This window comes from Fukomys damarensis, unplaced genomic scaffold (genome assembly GCF_012274545.1).
Source record: "Fukomys damarensis isolate Sample0158 unplaced genomic scaffold, DMR_v1.0_HiC HiC_scaffold_23, whole genome shotgun sequence".
NCBI lineage: Eukaryota > Metazoa > Chordata > Mammalia > Rodentia > Bathyergidae > Fukomys > Fukomys damarensis.
Genome location: NW_022900935.1, coordinates 8,432,312 through 8,447,543, shown reverse-complemented (window position 1 = coordinate 8,447,543; position 15,232 = coordinate 8,432,312). Strand labels below are relative to the sequence as shown.

General features: G+C 38.9%; 2 protein-coding genes across 10 annotated transcripts in view; both read right to left on the bottom strand.

Moving 5' to 3' along the window:
* The window catches only part of Exo5 (exonuclease 5), a 21,689-nt gene extending 13,888 nt beyond the window's left edge, over window positions 1-7,801 (bottom strand). Inside the window, exons 1-3 of one of the 8 annotated variants that reach the window (XM_033767614.1) lie at window positions 7,783-7,801; window positions 6,808-7,137; window positions 2,167-3,678 (exon numbers count right to left, since the gene is read on the bottom strand). In XM_033767614.1, coding sequence (XP_033623505.1) covers window positions 2,518-3,639 — 1,122 coding nt within the window. In that variant the 5' untranslated portion in view covers window positions 3,640-3,678; window positions 6,808-7,137; window positions 7,783-7,801 and the 3' untranslated portion in view covers window positions 2,167-2,517. The other 7 variants (XM_010625922.2, XM_010625920.1, XM_010625917.1 and 4 more) reach the window with 7 other exon arrangements.
* A 5,679-nt stretch (window positions 7,802-13,480) lies between these two features.
* Window positions 13,481-15,232, bottom strand: part of Zfp69 (ZFP69 zinc finger protein) — a 21,511-nt gene continuing 19,759 nt past the window's right edge. For both annotated transcript variants that reach the window (XM_033767689.1, XM_033767688.1), the window contains one exon: window positions 13,481-14,919. In XM_033767689.1, the coding sequence (XP_033623580.1) occupies window positions 13,784-14,919 (1,136 nt within the window). In that variant the 3' untranslated portion in view covers window positions 13,481-13,783. The remainder of the gene's footprint in view (window positions 14,920-15,232) is intronic.

Genomic DNA, 15,232 nt, shown 5'->3' with positions numbered 1-15,232 from the left:
TTTTTTTTTTTTTTTCCTTTTTTGTTTGTTTCGAGACATAGTCTCATTATGTAATTCTGGCTGGACTTGAACTCATGTTGATCCTCCTTCTTCAGCCTCACAAGTATTGGGATTACAGGCATGCATGCAGCAGCATACCTAGAAGTCTATTGGTGTCTCTGGATCTAAAGTGAGTCCCTTATAGCTGTGTGCTCCTTTATAAAAGCACAAATCTCATTTATGAGGGATCTTCCCTGATTACCTAATCACCTCCCAAAACCACCACAGTGGGGAAGTTAGTTTCAAATATTAATATTGGAGAGGCACAAATATTCAGACCATAGCATTGATCCTGGGGTGACCCCATAAAGATGCCTTAACTTTTGAGAAACCAAAGTGACACAGATTTGAGATATTAGGGAATTACTGATTTCTAATAGTGTCAGTATCCAAAACCAGGTGACTTTCTTTACCCTTTTCTTAAAGCTTCTACTATAATTAAGACAATGCTACAGAACCTAAGCAAATTCTTTTCCTGAAAAACTATTTAATATTGTTTGCCCCAGAAAATCCAGTTTACTATGCACTTAGTTTAATGCCAAACTTACTCGGGATTATGAGTTGAGCATTCCTGATCCAAAATCTAAAATGGCCAAATCCTGAAATTCTTTAAATATTAGCATGACATCACAAGTGGAAAATTCTGTATCTGACCTCATGTGATGAGTCAGTCAAAATGAAGATGCACCTACAATACCACATAAAATCTCTTCAAGCTATACAGATAAGGTGTATATGAAACAAATAAATTTCATGTATAGATGCTGGTCCCATCTTGATGATATATTATGTGCAAATATTACAATATTTGAGAAAAATCAGAAATATGAAACCTTTTGGTCTCAGCATTTAAGGGCTACTAAGTCTGTACACCACCAAGGATGCTTAACAACTATAAGGGAAAGTTTATAGCATGATGGTTAAGGATATAAGCACTACAGTCAGCCATATCCAGGGTAGAAATCTACCACTTTCAAACAGTGGGACCCTAAAAGAATGAAATATAGATTTAATAATATAACGTGCTTAGAACAGTTCCTAGCATTAGCCACTCAGCAAATAAGCACTATTACAAGCTTTAGTCTCCAGTAAGAGTACATATAATGGGCCAGGGATACAGCTCAGCAGCACAGCACTTGCCTGGCAAGTGCAAGGTCCCGAGTTCGATCTCTGGTACAACAACAACAATAAAAAAGTATAGGTAGCTCAAAAGGGCGTCAAGAGATAACCTGTTATCTCTATGTGTGTCCAGATTTTAACAGCTCATGTATTACATGAGGTTGCATTAAAAATATTCACCATGAGCCAGACGTGGTGGCGCATGCCTGTAATCCCAGCACTCGGGAGGCTGAGGCAGGAGGATCACTGTGAGTTCGAGACCAGCCTGGGCTACATAGTGAGTTCTAGGTCAATCTCAAGTACATAGTGAGACCCTGTCTCAAAAAAAAAAAAAAATTCACCATGTTCTGCTGGCTATTTAACCCCTACCAATGCCCTCCCCCATCCATCTACTACTCTAAATTATCCAGGAATGTCTCCATAAATAAGTCCTTACTTTATAGGTGAGAGTTACATATATCATTCTTTCCTATGGCTTGTTGACATTTGTAGCTAAGGACTGACTCTACCACGTTCTGAGGTGCATTAGGATTTCTCTCCACTATCTTTAAATATCCTTAAAAGTTTTTTGTTGTTTTTCATTTTATAAAAAGGGTATACTCTATATAAATCTTTTGGGACTTTATCTAATGTGTTGGTAAAATTCAGGCATATTGCTGCATGTCACTGTATTTCATCTGTTTTGGTTTCTGTACCATACCATTAATTTGTCTAACAATAGGCACCTGGATAGTTCCTAGGTTTTTGCTATTATGAAAGTACTAGAAAGTTTTTTATTGTTCATTATTTCTTGTTCTGTACTTCACAACATTACACCCAGCTATAGACCCATCAGTGGACTACTCTAGTATCACACACACATGGTCCAGTCACCTCCCAAAAACCCTGTCTATGAGCATATGAGGCTTTGGGGGACATTTTAAAAATAAACCATAACAACAGTGGTCACTTCTGAAAGACTTAAATCATGAAAAAGCCAAAGAAACAAACATCAGTTCAACTGTCCTGGACAGCATTTCATTTTATTACATAAAATGTAGAAAGTCTTGATTATGAAAAAAATTAAGATTTGTGAAAATCACAAGAATTTTCTTAGGAAAACATTTGCTATAGAATACCTCTGCTCCAGCCATGATGGGCATTCATCTTCCTGACGACCAATGTCAAAGCTCTAGGGACATTACAACCTCTAGATCTTTCCCATTTGTTCCTGAACTTTGAATCCTATATTTGAATGGATTAGACAATGTAGAATACAAAAACCAAGAACAACATCCATGAAAACCTCAGAGACTGGTCCTCTTTTAGTCAGGTACAGTAGGAGCATGAAAGATAAATTCCTGAAAACGTAACTTCTATTCATTTGGCTTTTTTGGCTTGAGGCTTCAGTGTACAGCTGAGCACTCCACCACCCTTCTTCCATTCACAGATGTCTGTATAGGTGCATGTCTGACACTTCCAAGCCTCTTCCACATCCACACCTTGAGGCTCTCGGTGGCCCATCCAATAGGCTATATAATGCTGTACTTTGCCTTTCATCTCCTTCTCTTCAAAGGCTACAATCTCCGTACTCAGCAAAGTGGCAGTCTCTTGATGGATATATTCAATCTTTAAGATATCAATAACTGGGAGGTCAGACAGTGTGAAAGACAAGAAGACCAGTTCCATGAGGTCACCCAAGGACTTCACAGAGAAGCCTCCCAGTTGGGCATGCCTCAGCACAGAAGGCCCCAGTAGCTTGTCTGGACACAACTTTGTGTGATGGATTAGGATAGCAGGGGTCACTTTCCCTTGCACCATGGCATCAAAGATATATTTGTACAGGCTTACTTGAAAACAGTCTTTCTTCTTCTGAGCATCCAGAGGGGGCAAAGGGCGCTTACGTGTCTTGAGTTCAGCCAGTTCCAGTTCTCCCTTGGCTGTATAATGCAACTCATCAATCACGCCAACAAGAAACATACCTTCCACTTCCCCAAACACTGGAAATTCTCTGATGCACCCTTCTGACTGCAAGGTGGGAATCATTGTCAGTATATTCAGAAATTTAATTGCCCAAGCATCTTCTTTCGTGGTGATGGGGATAGTCACAAGATCATGAAGTTCTAGTTCTTTGGCTAAATGGATGCTGGCACCAGTGTCCAAAATATCTGCCTTCTCAGGGGTCAAAAACCCAGGAAGTTCCTTCCCATATGCCATTTGCAATTCACACCAGTTCTGAGTAGACAGGTCAGTGACATATAAATATTTTAGGTTAAGTCTTTCCATAGGTGACAAGGCATCCAATCCTCTTTTACAGTTTTGCAAGCTTATAGGCTTATCATCCTTCTCAGAGACTTCAGAAGAAGGGTCAGGATTGCTAAGTGAAGCACTTGACTCTTTGGAATCTTTCAGGTCCAAAAACTCTAGTAACTCTGAGTCACTCATGTCTGAGAAGCCTGAGACTTCTGCTGACACTATCTCCTCTTCCCCAGCCTCTGCCATGCCACAGCTCTGGATTGGGCAAGGAGGGCACTGCAATAACTTGTGAAAGAAATGCACTGTCAAAATAAAACACTCAAAAAGTACTTCCAAATTCCAATGAGATAAAAGGAATCATAACAAATTGAATTCTTTAAAGAACTCTATTTATGACTATTAGTAATGCCAAAGACACACGTTATAAAAATGCTCCATCATCTATGTATGTCCATGTAGTAGACTTTTCTCCTACCTCTCCAGTGCTGGGGACTGAACCCAGGACATTTGCTAAGCAAGTTTTCTTCCACCAAACAACAACCCCAGGCCTGCAGAATTTATTACAATAGTTTTATTCCTAAATCTGCCACTAACATATTGTGTATGACTTTAAGGAAATAACTTATAGATTGTCTTTTTTGCTTCAAAAGTCTCACTTGGAATATTTTATTACTTTAAAGTGACTACAGATTTCTGTAATTGTTGGATCATTTTGAAAGCTTACCATGAACTACTTTTATAACTCCTTTGATATAGAGTCCTTGACCAAGAAAATAAATCTTAATAATAGACTGTTCCTTGAGAAAAATTTGCCCACAATGACAATTTTTAAATGCAGCCCTCAGGAACATAGGCAAAATTCAAAGATCAACTATAGATAAAACACAAATAAACCTACTCATACAGAAATTAATGTATGAGGTAATAAATAAGTTCATAGTAATGTGGATCTTAGTAGCTTTTCATACCTTAGATATATTAAGGCAATGACAGAGACAAAGCTCTTGGTAGAGCTTATTTAACATTACAGACCTTATAAACTATCCTCTTAACATTATAGAAATTGATGTTTTCCACTAAATTTATTTATTTGTTTGGTAACAAGAACTGAACTCAGGTCTTCGCACTTGCCAGTGAGGTGCTGCACTGCTGAGCTATATCCCTGGTCTGCCACTAACTTTACTCTCTCAACCAGAATTTAGTTTATAATGGGAAATGTCTGTCTATAGGTACTAGTAAAAGCCCAAAATGTATTGCTATAAATACTGAACATTTATTGTGCAGTTATTGTGTGAATGAAACTGAACCAAGAGCTCTGCATTTATCATCTCATTACTCTAATGTGAAACAGGTGCTTTTTTCTTTTTAAATTTTTACTACGAAAAATCTCCAACATACAGAGAAGTAGAAACCACAGAACCAAAAGCATACATATACACACTACGTAGATTAACAACTGTTGATATTCTGCAATATTTTTTGTGTGCCCTTTTTTACCTAAACCACTTTAAAGTTATAAAACTTTAGCTCTAAATTCTTTAGCATCAATTTCCAAATGGCATTCTCCTACATAACTACAATACTATTTTAATATTTAACAAAATAATAATTTCCAACACTACAGTCCATATCATATTTCCCCAACTGTCCTAAAAATGCCCTGGACAGCTTTCTTCATACTAGGAAACAAACATCACAAAATGTGTTTTCTCTCTCAAATATTTTTACTCTTAAAAAATTAGGCAAATTTCATTATGAAGGTACTCCCTTTTATTTATTATTTATTTTTTAATTTTTATTTATTTATTTATTTATTTATTTATTTATTTTGGTTTTTTGAGACAGGGTCTCACTATGTAGTTGAGACTGACCTGGACTCACTGTGTAGCCCAGGCTGGTCTCGAACTCACAGCAATACTGCTGCCGCAGCATCCCGAGTGCTGGGATTACAGGCATGCACCCCCATGCCTGGCCTTAATATTAGTTTTGGCTGTGCTTAATTTTTAAATAGTCTAAATGTCCTCATAGACAAAAATAGAGATGACAGAAGGTTATGTACAATGAACAAAAAATAATGCTAAGACTTTCACTTATATTTTAGTTATAAATTTATAGGATGCTCAATAGTAATATTGATGGCATATGTGCATATTTCTTAAGGTGTAAATGTACTTTAAATTATGAGTTTCAAAATGAGTAACTTTACTTGGACTATGAAGTTCCTAAAAGGTAGAAATGATGTCTTACCCTCTATCAAGAAATTCAAATAGTAATTAACATGTAGGCTCTGGGTTTTTTTGTTGTTGTTGTTGAGTGCAGAGGACAGTATTAAAACCATAATGATTTTGAAAATATTTTATTTCAAATATCTAGATTTGGACTTTCAATATAGTAGCCATCAGCTATATGTGGCTACTTAAATTTAATTCTAATGAAATAAAGTCTAAAATTCATTTTTTGAGTTGCACTAGCCACAACAGTGTCATTGCTCAGTAGCTACATGCTGCACATGGTAATTTTATTTTATTTATTTATTTTTTGTTTTGTTTTGTTTTTGAAACAGGGTCTCACTATGTATTGAGACTGACCTGGAACTCACTGTGTAGCCCACGTTGGTCTCGAACTCACAGTGATCCTCCTGCTCAGCCTCCCAAGTGCTGGGATTACAGGCATGCGCCACCACGCCTGGCTGCATAAGCCACAGATATAGCATATTTCCCTGGTCACTGAAAGTCCTACTGGACAGCACTGACTTAACTATTTCACGTGCACATAGTTACTTTTCAAAGAGAGTAAACTCCAGAAAGATGAGGACACTACACTTGTTTTACATACAACAATGAAAACAGGAGAGTTCTACACAGGTTAAGTGAAATAATATCTTATGGAGAAGGCACAAAGGGGAAGGGCATTCTCTGTTGGATTATTCATCTAAAAGAAGAAAACAACACATTCAGGATGTGATAGACTCAGATGATTTAAATGGTTCATGGACCAACATTTTTAGATAAACTTTTTAGTAACTATGAAGTTAGTAAGCATCTGTCAAATGCTGAATTTCAAAGATACTGTTTCTTAGAATATTTGATTTTTAAAAATAAGTAAAAAGAAATAATGAGAATAACAATATAGGCAGTACACAGCTATGGCAAAAATTGTTAGGTGCTAAGTCAGTGAGATGTTTGGAAAACACCAGCATAGTGTCAAGAGTCTAAGGGTCCTATGTGTCTGGATTCTGAACCTGAGTGGGGCTCAGTAGAATTCAGTAGTATTTTTCTTGCTCTTTGAATAATCTTGGACAAGATTTTAACTTTTGTGGAGTGACTGACTCATCTTTAAAATGAAGGAGAGTGATTATGGTATTCCTTCTAAACTCACTCAGTTACCCAACTGTTTAGTGATAAAGTTACTCACCTTAGGAGGCTTACTAGTGGGGCTTAGTTGATAATCCTCTCACGGAATGGTGGAATACTAAAATGACAAAGTTAAGGGAGAAGAAAGAAGTTCTGAAGATCACGAAGAACCCAATTATCCACTTTCGACCTTGTTATGGTAGAATAGTGGCTTGTGGTCCTTTCTCAACTGACCACTCACTCCCTTATGATGTGGTATTTTTCACTCTGAGCCACACTGTATAGATAGTTGTCCACCCTAGATGCTAGGTAACGTGACTCCCTCTCCTGAGGCACTTTGCATAACTTCGTTTTCCCCACACCGTGGATGTAGTTGACCAGATCTTGATCCCTGCAAGGAAAAGGTTAAAAACTGCCATCCATGCTCCCACAGGAGCTGCAAGATCAGTTCCCTCTTCCTACTCCAGCCTCTACCCAGAAGCTCCAGCAGACCTCAGCCCTTCTGTCTCTCTGATGGGTTCCGTGCTGCCTGTAGATACGCCACTCCCTTCGCTCTCAACATGGGTTGTTCCGTGCAGGCTGAACTCATGGTCTCTAAGTGTATTTGCTTTCCTCTGACCTCACGCACTGTCTGGCTGCCTGGGAGTGCTGTTTGCCCTAAAATGTACTAAGCACTCCCTGCAATGCCTTGGAGGAATCAAGAAAGAGTAAGAGGTCATGGACCTTGACAAAAGCTCTTTAACTACCCTCAGGGTGTTCCAAAGGATAAGGCCCAGAACCCACGGGAAACTGGCCTGTGAGGGAGACAGCGGGATTGCAACGCGGCGACCGCGAGAATACACCTCTCTGGGCTCGGAACGCAGCCGCTCTGCCCCCTTTCCCATTCAAGGGCCTCCCCCAACCTCGAATATTCCGTCAAAAGCCTGACGCCCACCTCGCTTCAACGCTGCCTCAGGAGTGCCTTTTTCCTTCTTCAAAGAAAGAGAGGAAGTCGGACAAAGAGGGATACGAGACGCTCTCATCCGGCCCATCTTACCTCAAAATTGTAGCCCCAGAATGCCCCGCGGCTTCCGGTCGACCGCCCCCTTCCCGGAGGCCTCCGCGAAGTCCACGGCTCGGGAGGCTGTGCTCGGGAGGAGGGTCCATCTCTCCGGGGGACAGGAGCCTGCAGCTATCGCGAGGGTGTGTTTCAGCGAGTTCTCCAAAATCGGCAGCTCGTCTGGTAGCGGGCTGTATGAGGCTTTATTCCAGGGAGCACTATCACCTGACCTAAAACTTCCTCCCGGTGTGGGTCTCCGACTGCTGTAAAACCTGGTCGTTGCAAGTGAACACTGTGCCTTCTCTGTGCCACACTTGGATTTACAGCATCCTGCACTGTATTAGCACCTTGCACCCGTTTTACCGTGTGAAAGAGTAGCCACGAACTCACTTTTGAAAGATGCTGGCGCCAGCCTTATCAGTGTATTATATTTTTTCTTACTTTTGGCCTTTTAAATTAAGAAACAAAGCACAATTATATTCTCAAATATAAAACAAAAGTATTATAATTTTTCAACAGATACGTCATTACTGGAGCAAAGAGCAGTGACAGAGCTTGCCCAAATATGCTGAGGCAACCACCAATATTTTATGACATTTCTTGATTTGCTTTCCAACAAACTTGATTTATTACTTAGGTAGCAATGCACAGCAATGGAGAGAAGATGACTTTTCGGTGAAAGCTTTTATGACAAAGGTATCCTGATTGAAAAAAAAAACAAAAAACAACTTTATCTCACTTCACAAAAATCAGTTTCAGGTGGCTTAAAGACCTAACTGAAATTCTATTAAGGCTTTTCGAATATAACACAGGGAAATATATTTTGAGAATAGGGAATAGGGAGATTTTCCTTAAATAAAATTACAAACAGTAATGTAAGCTACAAAGCACGTCTTGTGTCATTTGGGAAAATTTTCAAGTGACTTGTGTTTTACATAATAGCAATTGTACAAACCCTGAGTGTAGTAATATTTTATGTAGGAAGTTATGTAGGAAATGTCCTCTTATTAGAAATATAGAAGTTGAGGGAAAGCTTTTTAATCAAATGAGATAAGAGATGGTATTGCGGAATTGTTTCTGCCTTCTTCCAAGTATAATTTTCCTTAGCTGGGATTAACTTCCAATGCCAGAAAAAAACAAAACAAAACCAAACATAAAACAACCATCCAAGCCCCTTCAAATATGGACCACTCTTCAAATGATGTTTGGGTTTGGAGAGGATGCTACTGGGTACAGTGAAGCAGAAGAGATTTGAGACACAGTCATGGAATATGGGAAAAGAGTGGTCCGTGGACGAAGGATTTGGGAAAGGTTATATTGGGGGAGGCAGCAGAACCACGGAGCTAAATCCCTGGTCCCGGCGAAGGTTATATTGGGAAGGAGGCAGAAATATCCAACTGAAATATCCAGTTAAGGCTTGATCTACGGGCAAGAAGTATGACCAGGATTGAACTTTCTCCCTACATTTTTCTGCATCTGTTTGCCCTGTATTTGCTCCATATCCAGGTAGCCTCCCTCCACTTTTACTGCAAGTAGTTTCCAAGGCTACTGCCTTCCAGATTGGTATCCAGTGGGAAAAAAGGAAAACACGTTACTCTAACTGTTCACACATAAATACAGAAATTGGCCCTGCTTAGTCAAATGGTGTTATACACCTTTCTTAGCCATAGTATTCTAGGAAATAGTCTGAGACAAGGATTAGGGTGCTTTTTGTTTTTTAACTTGGAAGGAACACGCTCATCATAGCAGGGATAAGAAAATGAAAGTGAAGCAAGTAACAATGTGAAGCAAATCAAGGTAGTGTCATTGTCTTGTGTTGAGTAATTTCACAATAATTGTGTAAAATTTCTATTTTATGTTGTCACTTTCTGGAGATACACCCTTCCGGGTCACTAGCCCAGTATCCTGCCTCTACTTGCCCCATCTCTTAACGGCACATTGAGCTCTGAACCTATGATCTTACCATCTTCTACCTCTAAACATGAGCCCTTTGGGGGACTTTGTAGCTCTAAACCATAACAAGCAGTAAAATAGTGTAATTAGATATGTGATTTAAAATAATTCTAGCAACAGTGGGAAGGATAGAGTGCTCAGACTCCTCTGAGATAGAGATAAGTACAGATTAAAAACCCAAAACTCAGTTGGCAATCTATTTAAGCAGTTAGGAAGCAGTAGGAATCTAAGGGTCTGGCTATGGAAATGGCAAGAAGATAACCTGAGGATATCCTAAGTACAATATGCAGTATTTGTTGACTGGGGGAGGTAATAAATGAGAGGGATTTCAGCTGGGGAATTGGATCAGTGGTAGCACTTTCTGAGTTAAGGAACACAGAATTTATTGGAAAAAAAAGTTTTGACTTTTTGAAAAAAAGTTGAATTCTGAGGTGACTATGGGATATCCTAGTGCCAGTATCTACTAGGATACAGATTTCTGATATGTAGAAGTAAGAAATGTTGGAATAGCAAACAAAATGTGTAGCTAAAAAGGAGGATGTGATCAGCAGAAGTGCACCAGGAGGTAAAACAGGTACTAACAACAGACCAAGCTAGTGGGTGGACTCTGAAGCATAACATTAAAGACCTCTTGGGGCAGTTCAACAGATCTAAGTAGTAAACCCTTTTTTTTTTTATAATGGCAAACAGTGGCTATATGCAGCCAATTAAAGGAAGGTGCCCGGGAAACCAGGATGACAATTTTTTTTTTTTTTTTTTATACAGGGTCTCCCCATGTAGGGGGCTTACCTGTAATGGCAAACAGTGGCTATATGCAGCCAATTAAAGGAAGGTGCCCGGGAAACCAGGATGACAATTTTTTTTTTTTTTTTGAGACAGGGTCTCACTATGTAGGTGAGACTGACCTGGAACTCACTATGTAGCCCAGGCTGGTCTCAAACTCACAGCAATCCTCCTGCCTCAGCCTCCCAAGTGCTGGGCTTACAGGCGTGTGCCACCACACCCGGCCTAGGATGAAAAAATTTAGATAATCTCGATATAAGTCAGTTATGAGCACATGGATAATTTAAAGAGGAATCTCTGTTTCTTCAGCTATAAAGTTGAGAGGTTTAGACTAGGTGTTTCCAGATTCTTTGCAGTTCTAACATTCTGATCCTCTGAGCTAACAATGAAGAATGGGTGGGTTTTGGAATTCTATGAACAGTAACCCCTTCTGGGAACTACTTTTGTGCCCTTCCAGCCACTCACTACACCATCCACATAGTTCCCACAGAAGTTGAGATCTCTGCCTACTATTGATTTCTTTGGAGGGTGGGCACCTGACCTAGCTGAGCCAATAAAAACCCTTCCTCAGGAATTTGAGATGGGAAGTGAGAAAAAGCTTTTCTCTGCTGATGGCTGACTGTAATTGATTTGCCCTCAGATGTTATTTTTAAAATAAAAGCTAGAATGAAGACAAAGTGGTAGAGAAGTGCTATACAATAAGACAGGCCCTTGCCTTGCCTCCATTTTTTTCCCCCACAGAATGTTTTATTTTGGAAATGTAAGTTTGTGTTATTGGGCTTCTGCCCAATGTATCAAAATGGTTTGTGACTATTTGAACTGTGCGATCTTTCAGGAATGTTCTGTTAATCTCTACCCCATTGCTAGAAGGTTAAGGCCACCCCCTCTCAGGAATGTCCTGTGACCCCACCCCCACTCCCATCCCTGCTTCATTGAGCATGCTCAGGTACCCTGTAGATCCCTATATAAGGAGGCTCTCATTTCTGGTAGAGTGCTCAGACTCCTCTGACCCTGCCAGGGCTCACTGGTATAATAAAAGGTTTTTCTCTACCTCTTCAACTGACCATTGGAGAGTGAGAGCTGTGACCCAGAGTTGTCACACTGAACTATAAAGCTCAGCTGTGTCTCAGAGGAGCATTCCAGAATGACCACACTGAGCTGTAAAGCTCAGCTGGGCCTCACAGCCGTGGCACTTAGCTGAAACACTGAGCTGTAACACTTGGTTATAGCACAGAGCTGCTCCGCTCTGCTGCAACAAAAGCATTTAAGAGAAATACAGATTTTCCAAAGTGTTTCAAGACCTGGTCCCAATCCAGTTAGCATATACTGCATCTCCTGTACTCCATAAATTACATCAAGAACCTTCTAATAATGCCCTCCCCACTCCTGTGAGACTCAATGTAGTCCCAGTTAATTTTTATCATTTGAAACCTAACAAACACTAATATATTGACTTTAATCATAAACAGGAGATGAAACTATAAGGTAGGACTCTTTAAAGTGGAGGATTCTAAGATGTAGTTATGGGGGAAGAGCTGGGGCAGATTCATTAACACTTGTACAATCATTAAACTTGGCATACACCTGTAATCCCAGCTACATGGGAGGTCGAGGCAGAAGGATTTTAAGTTTGAGGCCAGGCTGAGCAATTTAGTGAGACCATGTCTCAAAAGAGCAAGAATATAACTAAGTAGCAGAGTGCCTGCCTAATGTGCATGAGGCCCTGGATCCAAACCAGAAAAAGAAGTTGTAAAATTGAAAAAGTGAACACAAAATCACTGTGGTCCTGACCTTGATGCTCAGTTTTCACAATAAGATGTTTAATAATTTAAGTACTTTAAGTCATCTCCCTCCTGTCTCTGTGTTAATTTCATCACAGTCATCCTGTAAAATACTATCTGCATGATTAGTAACATACCATGGTAAACCTTCTGAGTTCCTGCTTCAATTGTGAGTTTTCCACTCCAACTGAAGAGACTGCAGTAAATATTATATTCACCAAGGTAAGTGGATCAGTGTCCCCATCATCGGACAGTCCCAGCCCCAAGCCAGAGTAAAGCAATTGGCTGGGAAAGTGTCTCTTTCTCCAACTGAGACGTGGGCTCAACTATTCAAGAAGATATAGGACTCAGTATTTAGAAGAGTGCAGCCACCACCTACCTGCCTTGCAAGTACAAGTCTCTGAGTTTGATCCTGGTACCAAAAAGAAAAACAAACAAACAAACAAACAAAAAAACCCCGATATGAACTCCTGGGATGACAGGTGCTGCTGTTTCTGGAAAATGCAGCTCAGCCAATACTTCCATAGTTCTGTGATTAGGTGATGTTTCTGATGGCCAACAGGGCAATTTGCCCATAATGCTTCAGCCCCTACAATTTTATTGTCTCGCTGGTGGAAATATAAGTTAGTCCAAACCCTATTAAGGTCCATTTATTAAAATCCATCATAAAAATGCACCTACGTATTTACTGCAAAAATTCATTTTGGGACATTTACTCTTAAATCTACACTTACATGTTAGAAGTGAATTACAATACAGTATTTTAAAAGTTTAGAATAATCCAAGTTGATCAACAGTGAACTAGATAAAAAAATTGATTTATACTGAATTAGATAAAAAAATTCATTCTATGGAATGTGATGGCTATAAAAAGAATAGGCACTGTATGTAGTAAAGTGGAATGATGTGTGTGACACATTGGTAAAACTGATGTTTGTACAGGAAGCTGCTATTCCTACCTAAAGGAAACTATATATTTGTATTATTTTGGATGTAAATAAAAAATCTGTAAGAGTACACAAAAGAAAGTTATAAAAAATGATTGCCTCTAAATAGAGGATTTTGGCAATAGGAAATGAAGGCTTTTTACTGTACACAACTGTCCATACCTCCTGAACTTTAGACTGTCTACAGCTTTCCCCATTATAAAAATAAAATTTTAATTTAAAAGGTAGGGGTGGCATGTTTTAAACAGTAGTTCCCAAATGCTAGTCTGTAAATGAGTGGATGCCTGAGTATTTTATAATCCATCGTGAAATCAGAAAAAAATTGTTGTGAATTTTTCATAATGCTGAATTTAATTTGAAGGACCAGGGTTTATCCTTAAGTATTTAGTATAGAGGTGTCAGTAAATAGTTTATGAACATAGTGTTTATTTACACAGACAAAATTAAAAGTTGCCATCCTATCGGTTTCTCAGAATTGAGTCCTGAAATCTTAAAGCTTTAGAATGACTTAGAGTTGACTTCTGTTCTCATTTTTTACCCAATATTTTGGGATGCATTTCTTCTGTGTATTTCATAATGTCGGCTAAGTGATGAATTATAGCTGAAGGATTTTCCACATTCATTGCATTCATAAGGTTTTTCTCCAGTGTGATGTCTTTGATGTTTCTTAAAGGATGAATCATGCCTGTAAGCTTTTCCACAGCGGTCACATTCATATGCTTTCACTCCTGTATGAACAGTTTTATGGTTGCTAAGGTGTATCCTCTGCCTAAAAGCTTTCCCGCATTCCTTACATTTGTAGGGTCTCTCTCCAGTGTGGATTCTTTGGTGGTGTGTAAGATATGCTCTATGACTAAAGGTTTTGCAACATGCAGTGCATGCATAGGGCTTCTCCCCAGTATGAATTCTTACGTGCTCACTAAGGTGTCTGATCTGTCGGAAGGTTTTTCCACATTCATTGCAGGTAAAGGGTTTCTCTCCAGAATGAGTCCGCAAATGCTGGATCAAGCTAATGTTCTGACTGAAGGCTTTCTGACATTTATCACATACATAAGGTTTTTCCCCAGTGTGAGTTCTGTGATGTTGATTAAGTGATGAGCGATGCCTGAAGGTTTTGCCACATTCCTCACATTCAAAGGGTTTCTCACCGGTATGGATTCTTTGGTGTGTGTTAAGAGATGCACTTTGACTGAAGGCCCTTCCACACTCCTTACATCTGAAAGGCTTCTCACCAGTATGAATTCTCATGTGTTCAGTAAGGTGAATGGGTTGTTTAAACATTTTTTCACATATATTACATTCATAGATTTTTGTTCTTATGCAACTCATTGGATGATTAATCAAGTCTAATTTGTATTTGTTTCTTTTTCTAGGGTTGTCACATTTGTAGTGTTTCTGTTCTAAAATAACATTTGAACTCACAATATTTTCCCCAAATTTCTTAGCTTCTTGGCCTCTCTTTTTGTGGGACAAAATGGCTTCTCTCACATCTGCCCAATAGGTTTCCTGGTGACCTTCTACAGTATCATCATATCTGGAGACTTTTCTTAGCGTGGAATAAATGACATCATTGCTTATGAACCTTTCCATCATAATGCCATGATATAACTGTTCCTGGGATATGTCATTCTTTGGGGCTGACCTGCTGGTTTCTGTCTTACTCTTGAAGTCTGAAAGAAATGAAAAAATGCAAGTAACTTTTACTCATTTTGCTTTGAAAAAAAAATCAGTTCCTGTACTGGTTACAGAGTAGAGACAAAGATAACTATATTTAAATACAATTATGCAGCCTGGAGAAGTACTGAGAACTGAAATCAACCAACAGAGAATGTTAAATCTATCTGAGTCTTTTACTCCTGTTTTTTCTACTATTACTAAGTCATGAAATTTCAATGTTTGAAAAAATATATGTATATATTTTATAATATAAAATATAATATATAATATAATGACTATTATATCATATATAATTATGCAATATAA